The following is a 10,990-nucleotide window of genomic DNA, read 5'->3' on the forward strand; positions in this document are numbered from 1 at the left end:
CACCAAGTGCTTCCTCATTGTTGGTGTTTTCTGTGTATTACTGTAAGGCCTTTATCTTGAGGCAACTGTTATGATTTGGCAAGATATGAATATTATATTACAAAAAGATTACATTTCAGATCACATCCAGTTGAGAATTCATGGCAGACTCACTCTGTCTTATTGCTGGTTTGTTGCAATTTGGACACACCAAAGTTTCTTTGAATACAGCAACTGACTGCACGTGGTCACAGATCTGTTCCCCATCTTCAAAGAAACTATTTCAGTGCCAGCGAGAGTTCGATGTACACATTCACAATAGTTGTGGCCATGCTGCAGTCTCCAGTCACTGTTTCTCCTACAGTGACTGCAACATTAGGGAATAAACTACATCATTTTGACATGAGGTAGGCCTCAGTCGCACAGGTCTAGAGGGATGGTCGTTTACCCTCTGGCAACCATAGATCATAGGCAAAAGTCTGTATTTCCCAGCTGGTTTATGGTTGTTTCTACTTCAAAGAGGGTGATGAGCTAAAAACCTCCTTTTGAGGTCTTTGGTCACTAGCAGATAGTCCCAATCGTGTGAACAATGCCAACTTGTCTGTAAAAACTCACAAGCACCACTGAAACTTGACAGTGTGACACAATCCAAGAACAGAGCATGTTCAGCTTCAAAGTAAAAGTTGTTGTGCCATCAGTGCACATTTTTCCCCTGCAAATGGTGGTTTCGAGGGGTTGCCAACCGGCCTCTCAGCCTTTGTGACTGAGACCTTTGTAATTACTGATGTTAGTGGACTGAAAAGTCTCAGCTGCATCTCTGCATGATTTAATTTAACTAAAAAGAAGCAAAGTCATGTTACACACAAATTTGAATCACAGCCTCTTCACTGAATGTTCAACAGCCTGAAGACTTCTAAAAAAAAACGAGGCACACTTAATAACTGATGGAGGTTTAATGTCAGTAAAGGAACCTTGACTCTCCACCTGAACTATTGGCAGTCAAGGTGCCTTGTGGGTAATGTAGGCATTGTGTTATGTAGCGCTGAAAGAAATTGTGGAATAAAAAAACAAAAATATATCTGGATCTGATGCATCTGTTTAGATATTTTTTTAAAAAGTGTTGATTGTCAGTCTGACAGTGTTATCCAGGGAGTACTCCATAACCAGTGACCTGTGAGGATGATGGGCAGGAATGTGTGAATCAAATCTCACTGAAATACAAAATATCTGCCACATGGTGACACAAAATGTGAGAAGATATCATCAAACTTAAGATTCATCCTCTGTAAACCAGGCCACTACCTGCAGAGATATTTGAGTCTGGACCAAAGCAGTGGAAGTTTATTTAGCATACACCAACGACATTACCTCCCTCTTACCCTTCTGACTTCCTGACAGATGTTTCAACGAGGAGAGCTGCCTGTCCCTGAAGCAGCTCGAAGGATACTTGGTGGTTCTTCAGCCTGACGCTCCTCAGATCTCTCTGTCTGGGGTTGGGCCGCATCTGGCCCGTCCAGCTCCTGAGTTCGAAGGTCCCCGCGGCGTCCCTCTCTTCCCCGAACTCCGGATCGTCTGTTCCCTGTCTCATGCTGTCAACACAGCTGCACAAGGGATGGAAGGTGGAGGTGAGTCACCCGTCGTCTCTAGTCTGATTTAAGGAGATTTAACAGCAGATTCTGTAGTCTGCACACATTTCTGTCTGAAAAGCGTTAATTGTGTCATTATTTGAGTTTGACCTCCAACATTGTCTGCTAGCTCTGATGTCCGATGCTGTCGCTCACACTTTGGATGGCTGTGAGGTCCAACCACTGGGGGAGGAGCTAAATCCAGAGAGAGAGGAGCTTCTGGTAGACATGGATGTTGTGCGAGAGAGAGGACTAGAAATCATCAATACTACTGCTTATATTGCCATCACAGGTACAGCTGTGCATACACCTCTGTTTTTAACCAGACCTGCTTTGATTAGGTATGAAAAGTTAGGCAGACTTAGGGCCATAAAACCATAATTTATTAGATAATTTGAATTTAGTTGTTCCCATGTCTCTGTTTTAATGTTCCTCATATTAGCATTTCACAGTTCAAACTTAACCTTCTTATTGGTATAACTTGGTTTATGTCACAGGAAAGGAAAACACGTCATAGCATTGTGATTCAAATATTGCTAAGTCTTGATTGGTGCCAATCCTTATAATAAAAAACCCTCATTATAATTAATATATTAGGTTGCCATGAAGTTTAAAACAAAGTTTAAAACAAAAGCTAACCATCTGATAAGAGAGAGCGACTAATCAGTCACTCCTTTTTAATCTCCTCCTGTTATTTCTCCTTTGTCTCTGCATTGACTTCTTGTCTTTATTTCTGTGCTGTCCTTTTTCCTTTGTTTGTGTTTTGCACCTCCACAGGTGCTGAATCTATCTCTGTGTATGAGGACGTCCTTCGCTCTGTCCGCTACCGACTGGCTAAAGGCTCAGCTCGCTTTGAGAGACGATTCCGCCTGTCCTGTTCTGAGATGAATGGCAGATACACCAGCAACGAGCTGACTCTGGAGGTGAAGATAACCATCAGCCAGTCACATTAGTCTTTGTAGCTGTCAGAGATGACAATGCCAAAGACTGATGGTCACGTAACATCTGAAATGACATAAAAAGCTTGTCTGTATCATTACATGCACACACCGTTGTAATTCAGGTTAGACCTACATTCTTACAGTTTAAATGAGCCACCACCAACAGCCATATTTGCTGTGGAGAAGCAGGGACTTGCATGATTTTGCCTGTAAGGCAGCATTAGGAGACGTGTGCTCACAATTTGGTGCCAGATGGCTGGATGGCAAAGGACAACATTACTGTTTTTTCCTTCCGGGTGGACGTGTACCAGTAGCTCTGATATCAAATGAAAACTGTGGATAAGGAGTTACTGCTGACCATTCTCCACTGACTTCTAGTATCAACGAGGCATTTTCTCCCAGAGAACTGACACTTATGGTTGTGTAGGAAAACTCCAGCAGATCAACAGTTTTTGTAATACTCGTCTGTTGGGCACCAACATCCATGACAAATTCAAAATCACTTCATCTTTCTTCCCCATTTTGATGCTCGGTTTGAACTTCAGCAGGTCGTCTTGAGCATGTTTGCGTACCCAAATGAGTTGCTGCCACGTGATTGGCTGAATATGTATTTTATTTAACAAGCAGTTTATCAGGTGTAGCTAACAACACCCGAGTGTATGTTCCAATGATAACTGCAATTGGAGATGTTGTGAGGGAGCAACGCAGTTTAACCACACAGCCAGTGAAGTCATTCTTTCTTCTTCTCTGTTTTTAATTCTCTGTAGGTGAACTTCCTCCACTCTTTGGACAGTCTGTACCACCCATCCCACCTGCTCGCTTCCCAGCAGCAGTTCCTCCATCCGTCCCACCATGCTGGAGAGTTGAGTGGACACACCCTACCTAATCCACATCGCAACTCAGGTGACATTTCTGGGGTTTTTTTTTTAATAGCACCTTTTTCAGATGTCTTAAAATCTTTCAGCATGAAAGATAAAATAATGTTGAATACCAAAACATATAAGTAATTAAAACTAAAGTAAATATAAATTGGACTTAAAAACAGCCCAGTGGGTACTTTTTCCAATATTTCTTTTAAAGGTGACTAAGATCTACAAAGATGTTACAATTTAATAAAAAACAATGGCAAAAACACTTCCTACCTTAATTAAAGTCACAGACACTAAATCACACTGGTGATAAAATACTGCAGTAGTTTTTGAAAGTCTGTCCAAACACGCAGACCTCTGAATGTAATCACCAGGATTTAATCTATATGATGAAAGAGCCTTTGGATTTGGTTACAGATATAATGTGTAACCTAATCCGGTGTCAAACATCTGGCCTGGGTGCAAATTTGGCACCGTTTCACGTATTTTGCACCAGGAGCATTTTGTTCCAAGTTGTTAAGGATTGAGCAAGTCATGAGAGTGGGTTAAAGTGCTGTTTTATCCATTCAAAGGTCTGAATCATCATGGCTTTTGTAGACGTCTTACTGACACAAAGGCTTTTATGTGATTTGCCACAGCAGGATTTCTTTCTACAATGACAGTAGACTGAACGTGAAAAAAATTGAGACATCTTTGACTTTTTCTTTTTTTTTTTAAAACACCTCGGGCTATTCGTCATCTATTTTGTAAATGAATGTTTCGTTGTAGGGTGTTATGTAATGGTTTTACTGCTCCAGCCCTCTTGAGATCAAATTAGCCTGTGTTTGAACCATAATCTAAAATGACTGTACGGCACCTGTATAGTTTTAACGTTTAGCAAACAAACTTAATTTTATGACTATGAACAAAATTAGGTTGTACATATGGAAGTGAGCATTTAAGGCAGGAGGACAGCACACATACACATGACTCAGAATTGAACTACAGTGCTCCCCATGTACCCCATCCATCGCATGTTTTAATAATTCTGAAGAACAACAGCCACACGAGGCATTGGGTGCCCAGGTAGTTGTGATCAGTTAATTGCTGTGGGACTTTGTTGTTTCAAAGGGTGATAATTGGAAAATTGTGGTGTGATTCTTTAATCTGATTGCTCTATTTTATTCCAGTGGTCCCAGGAGCAGCCACCGTCATCATAATGGTGTGCGTAGGTTTCCTGGTTGTGATGGTGATCCTGGGAGTTTTCCGAATCCGCTCAATCCATCGCCGTGGTGAAGGAGCCAGAGGCGGGGCTAAGGAGGGCAGCAGTCAATGGGACGACTCTGCGCTCACCATCATCGTAAACCCAATGGAGGTAATAAAGATGTTTGATTTTCATTCTTTGTCTTATGTTGCCAAAAGTGTTTGCTCGTCTGCCTTCACACGCGTGAACTTTTCAGAGTATTCCCTCCAAAAAAAACAATAATTATTGATGTGATCACACTTCTTCATCCACTTCTTTTTTCCCCCAGTCCTACGAGTCTCGTATGGGCATCTCTGCCGACACGGAGGGCGAGGGGGAGGAGGATGAGGAGGTAGCAGAGTCGCCTGACGACGCGAGCGATGACCAGCGAATCATCATCAAGAAGGAGGGCAGAGACGGCAACGCCCGTCGCTACTGAGCCACATGTATCTCTGCACCCGTTCTCATGGAAACCACAACCCAGCTCACCAGTCACACACTCCAACACTTTTAATATCAACGAACGACTAGTATAAGGAATGTAAGCTTACAAACACGACGCACAATGCAGTCACCGTAATACTCCTGACACCCAACGCCATATGTGACCTACAGCCGACAACAGGCTGCCTCCACCTAAATGTTCAGTGGCACAATGTATACAGCTAATGTAATTTAACCACCTGATTAAACCCCACCAAATTTGTATGTGGTGCACCAGTGCTAAATCACAAAATGGTCATGTGTCTGTATAGTGTAATACTGGTTGAATAAGACTGTTTTGTTTAAAAAAAAGAAAAAGTAATAATAAGATTGTATTCTATCTTTTGTCTTCGAACACAGAATGAAATCTTTACAAAATGGAAACAGGGACAATTTGTTGCAACATGTAGGCCTCGAGTAGATCTGTAGACACAAGCCTCGATCCTGACACATCTGTTCATTAGACTAACCCGAGAAGTCTGCACAAGCTCTTTTCTCGCTCTTTGCATCCTCTCCTGACGCATTCCTCGGCCAAGTCCAAACACAGAGTAAAGACAGTGGGGTCAGACATCACGGGGTCACGTATTCATGATAAGCTTGCAGGTGTTTTGCTTTTGTTTCTGTGAGAACACTTTATGTTTTATTAGGAACTTATTTAGCGTCCACTTCATCCTTAACCCAAGCTGGCACTTCTGCAGCGCTCCAAGAAGGCAGACTGAGAGCCGCTCGGTGTGGTTTCTACTTCAAAATCGAGTCTTCGTAAAGTTTCAGCTCGTGACACAAAATGACAAAACATCACCTCGTACAATAAAGCTGGTGTAACCTGACCTCTGAGCCCCCCCTCCCACACACACACACACAGTGACCGCTGCAATGCCTCTAAATGACTCTGACTGCACTGTTTGACTCACTGCACACTGCTCTTACAGTAACTGCAAGACGCCACATGCACACACAAACAGAAACACGCAGACACACTCCATAACGCTACCCGTGCTGTTTCCAGAATGTCCGCTCAGCTTGGGCAGTTTTGATTGTATTGATTGTAATGAATTTTCTGTACATACGATGATGACTATTATGATATTATTGTTATTACTATTATTATTGCAGCCACTCTTCTCTTTATCTGCACATTTGGAGAGAAAGCTGATCATCATTTACTTTTCCCCATTTGAGTAATCACCCTTAACAGCATCGAAAAACAGTATAATAATAATAATAATAATAGTAGTAGTGATAAGGATGATAATCCCTGGCTTGATGAGTGTCTATTAATTTGTGTGTAATATTGTTGTAATTTAAGAACTTGTCGATATCACAGAAAAAGGAGGGCACATTGTTGTGATACCAAGAAGCGTCTCACTCATTTCATCTCGCGCACTTCTTGCCGATTATTTTTCACATTTCAAAATATTTCTTTATTATTTCTTTTTGAATTTGATTTCCACCACATCCGGTATTTTCGGTTTAATGAATGTACAACCGTGTGCTACTCCTCACCTTTCCCTACCCCACCGCCTTTTCCCTTCACCTCTCCCTCACTGTCCCTCTGTGTCTCTTGCTGTCCGTCTGTGTAGCCTATCAATGTGCAGTGCTAACGCTGTCAGTAAATAAAAGCCTGTTGTTTTTGAGTGTGATGTTAAGAAGGAATAAACATTGCATTGATTAAGAAATTATATTATTACTATGTTACTATTCAAACATTACCTGTAATTATTGATACAATGACAACATGGAATATCCTGACTAATTGTTATTGAGAACTGTCGGAAAACATTGCGAAATTCATAATAAAAACACTATATGACGTCTCCATGAGAGGGTTTTCTTGGAAATAACAATATTGTAAGTATGACTTTGCACATGAAATTTAACCCTGAAGATTGAATCTTATATTACAGATTATGATATGATTATAAAATCTATTGTAGAACATCAGCATAACTTCGTGCTGAAAATTGGGGGGATCAAGTTCTCTGTCTAAATAAATAAATAAATAAATCTGGGTAAATTCCCATATGATTAAACATGCAACTATTTTGCTGGTATTAACCGAATTGAGTAAAGAAAATCAACAGCCTATTTATGCAAGATAATTTATAATTTTATTGGGTTTTTTTTTTTGGTTGGGTCTGATTATCGGGGGGGGTCATAACCCCCCTAACCCAACCGCCCCCAACATGTCTGGCTGGATAACCACAAGGCTGTGTGATGAGCCCTTTCCTCTACTCCCTCTTCACCCATGACTGCAGACCTGCCGATGGTTCTAACACCATCATTAAGTTTGCAGATGACACCACGGTGATTGGCCTCATCAATGACAACGATGAGGCCGCCTACAGGGAGGAGGTGGATTGTCTGGCTGAGTGGTACAACACAAACAACCTGCTGCTTAACACTGAGAAGACCAAGGAGCTCATCGTGGACTACAGGAGGAATGCTGACCCACATCCACCCATCCACATTAAGGGGACGGCTGTGGAGCGTGTGAGCAGCTTCAAGTTCCTGGGAGTCCACATCTCCGAGGATCTCACCTGGACGACCAACTGCTCCAAGCTGGTTAAGAAGGCTCACCAGCGCCTCTTCTTCTTGAGGACTCTGAGGAAGAACCACCTGTCCTCAGACATCCTAGTGAACTTCTATCACTGCACCATCGAGAGCATCCTGACCAACTGTATAACAGTCTGGTACGGGAACTGCTCTGCCTCGGACCGGAAGGCGTTGCAGAGGGTCGTGAAAACTGCCCAGCGCATCGCCGGAGCACCACTTCCTGCCATAAAAGACATCTACAGGAAGCGGTGTCTGAAAAGGGCTGGGAAAATCATCAAAGACCCCAGTCACCCATCACATGGACTCTTCACCCTCCTGCCCTCTGGGAGGCGCTACAGGAGCCTCCGGACTAAGACCACCAGGTACCGGAACAGCTTCTTCCCCACAGCTGTCAGACTCCTGAACTCTGCCTCCTGACATCTGACTCACATTAAACACATGGACTGGACATACACACACCCACAACCACCTACACACACCCACAACCACCTACACACAACTGTACCCTCAAACACACAATAATATGGACTGAACCACCACTCACAACCACTAGCACTTTATATAGCCTCTGTAGAAATTATCCACATATCTCACTTATCTTAACTGCACTACTGTATAGCTCTGTGTAAATAATCATTCTGTTCAATACGATAATTTTTAATTCTACAGCTGTTTATAACCTGCATAGTTCACATTTCTGTATAACTATATATCTCATATTTCTGTATAGTTTTTCATATTTATATCCTGTACATAGTTTATACTCACTACAGCCTGTACATTCTTATAGTTATAGCATATTCATAACATACCTTGATACCATGTACATTATAACATACCATAATAGACCCATTTCTGTAATATACTTACATATCTATATTATTGCTAATATATATTTGTAATATATCTGTATCGTGGCTAAAGCACTTCTGGATGGATGCAAACTGCATTTCGTTGCCTTGTACCTGTGACATGTGCAATGACAATAAAGTTGAATTCTATTCTATTCTAAACCCCCTGGAAATTACGCCCCTGGCAGAGAAACACTGGGGAACTAGAACTAATATTACTAATAATAAAGACAAGACTACAAATCTGACAGTCAACACCAGAAAAACCATTAAGTCATAACAAGGACCAAACAGTCAATACTAGAATATCTTATGAAGTATCCAGATGTTTGAAGAAGAAAGCAAAAGCTATAACCATAAAACAAACAAACAACAACAAAAGTAGCTCACGCAATAATTTACCGATTACAAAAAAGAATCAAAATGAAACAGGAAGGTCAGTAGAAAGTTTCATCAGTGGAATAACAAAAGATTTTAGTGCTGGAAAAATATAGAAAATCATTCATGCAGCAATTCTAGACAACAGCTAACAAATAAATAGACATACTTTAAAATTAAAAAGGTAACTCGAGTAGAGAACTACTCAGAGAAATAACAATTTTGGAAGTTTAGTTAAAGGTTTACATGAAAAATTCAAATACATGATAAAATAGTCAAAAATTCTAAAAATCTGAGCACGTTTTGGATATTTCAAAACATTGGTTATGGTTAAAAGAAAGAACACCCTCTTTCAGTTCTAAGGCGTTATATCAGAACATAAAAAATAATGTAGTCCTTAGCAGTTCTTAAAACGAGGTAAAAACAAACTCAGATGAATAAAAACCCGCCACGTGTCATTATTTAACAAAAACTAAACAGTTGAGGCTTGTAGGCATTCATTTATGCACAGCTCTCTTAAGGTCTCAGCACAGTATTTCAATCAGGTTGAGCTCTGGACTTTGACTGGACCATTGCAACACAGTGACTCTTTGCTTTTTTAAGCCACAGTGTTGTAGATTCCCTGCTGTTCTTTGGACAATTGTCCTGTTACGTGACTCAGTTTATAAAAAGCTCTAGCTGTCAAGAACATGACCTCACATTGGATTCTCTTTTATATCTAAAAGAGTTCATGGTCAGCTCAAAGACTTAAAGGTGCCCCGGTCCTGTGCCGGCAAAACAAGCCCCAATCATCACCGCTTCACTGCTGTGTTTGGTAGTTGATATGCGGTGTTTGTGCTGATAATGCTGTATTTGTTCTCCACTTTGGTGTTGTCTCTCCAAAGCACAATGTTCCAAAAGCTTTGTGGTTTGTTCAGATGTGGCTTTGCAAACAATAGCCATGCTGCCATATTCTTTTTAGAGAAAATAAATGTTCTCCTGGCAACCCTTCTGAACAAACCATACTTGTTCTGTCTTTTTCTAACTATACTGTCATGAACTTTAACATTCAACATGCTAAAAGAGGCCTGCAGAGTCTGAGGTGTAGATTTTGGGCACTTTGCAGTTTATCTGAGCATTTTCTGAGTTTTCCACTTGTAAATAATCATTCGATGGGCAACAACAACTGCTTCTCTAAGATCACTGCTAAAATCTTTCCTTCTTGACACCGTGTTAACGCACACAGACCAGCACACTGCCATAACTTTTATAGAGGTCCTTTTGGGCCTTTTGTTTGATTAATTGATCATCAGCAGACATCAAACTGAATAATTGGCTGCTCCTGGCTGCTACTTACCCTCTTAATTACCATGTACTCAGTGGGTGTGCTTATTTTTTCACACATTGCTTCTTCTTTTTAGCTTAACATGTGTTAAATAAAAAATAAAAGAATTCAGGAACTGTAATAAGCATGATAAGCCAAGGATTATCATAATTATTCTGAACCCAAATGAAAATTTTTTCACTTTGAAACATGTGGAAGACCTGAACTTGGCTGTTTGTGTTAGTACCATGTGGTAAACCTGCCACAGCGTGATGTGAGGATTATTTTCCTTATTAGCTTGGCACAAGCATCAGTTACATATCAACCTTTGTTACAGTACGGCAGCAGATTTCTGTCCTCTGTGGCTGCTTCTACTTAAATAAATGACAGTAAAATGAAAGAGAAAGCATTCCGATCCTTTTTTAAGCAAAATGATCAGTTCAGCAACACTAAATTTACATTAAATGTCCTATAATTCAAAATTATCTGATCATGTAAAACTAACATGTACTTAAAGTGTGACACACAATCTATAGCTCAAAGATTTATATAACTAGGCATTACATTGTGTGTTTTTCTATATAGGTATGCTTTTACACTATTGGCGACGTGTTTGGGATCAGTGCTGAAAAATGAACATATTGCAATTCATGTTTTCCAGATGGCCCCTATGCCTTTCTATGTTCATAATTCCATAAATTTGGACAAGATCCCCAACACCACTGGCTAAAATGCAGCCCTAATGCAGCCCTTTGCTGGATTTTTTCCCTAATTTGTAAGGACATT

General features: G+C 40.7%; 1 protein-coding gene across 3 annotated transcripts in view; it reads left to right on the top strand.

Annotated features, from left to right (window-relative positions):
* The window catches only part of clstn3 (calsyntenin 3), a 30,969-nt gene extending 24,032 nt beyond the window's left edge, over positions 1–6,937 (top strand). For all 3 annotated transcript variants that reach the window (XM_082552798.1, XM_082552799.1, XM_082552800.1), the window contains 6 exons: positions 1,378–1,604; positions 1,735–1,896; positions 2,382–2,527; positions 3,313–3,448; positions 4,584–4,768; positions 4,926–6,937. In XM_082552798.1, the coding sequence (XP_082408924.1) occupies positions 1,378–1,604; positions 1,735–1,896; positions 2,382–2,527; positions 3,313–3,448; positions 4,584–4,768; positions 4,926–5,075 (1,006 nt within the window). In that variant the 3' untranslated portion in view covers positions 5,076–6,937. The remainder of the gene's footprint in view (positions 1–1,377; positions 1,605–1,734; positions 1,897–2,381; positions 2,528–3,312; positions 3,449–4,583; positions 4,769–4,925) is intronic.
* Positions 6,938–10,990: the final 4,053 nt, after the last annotated feature.

This window comes from Aulonocara stuartgranti (genome assembly GCF_965226115.1).
Source record: "Aulonocara stuartgranti genome assembly, chromosome: 11".
NCBI classification, from domain to species: domain Eukaryota; kingdom Metazoa; phylum Chordata; class Actinopteri; order Cichliformes; family Cichlidae; genus Aulonocara; species Aulonocara stuartgranti.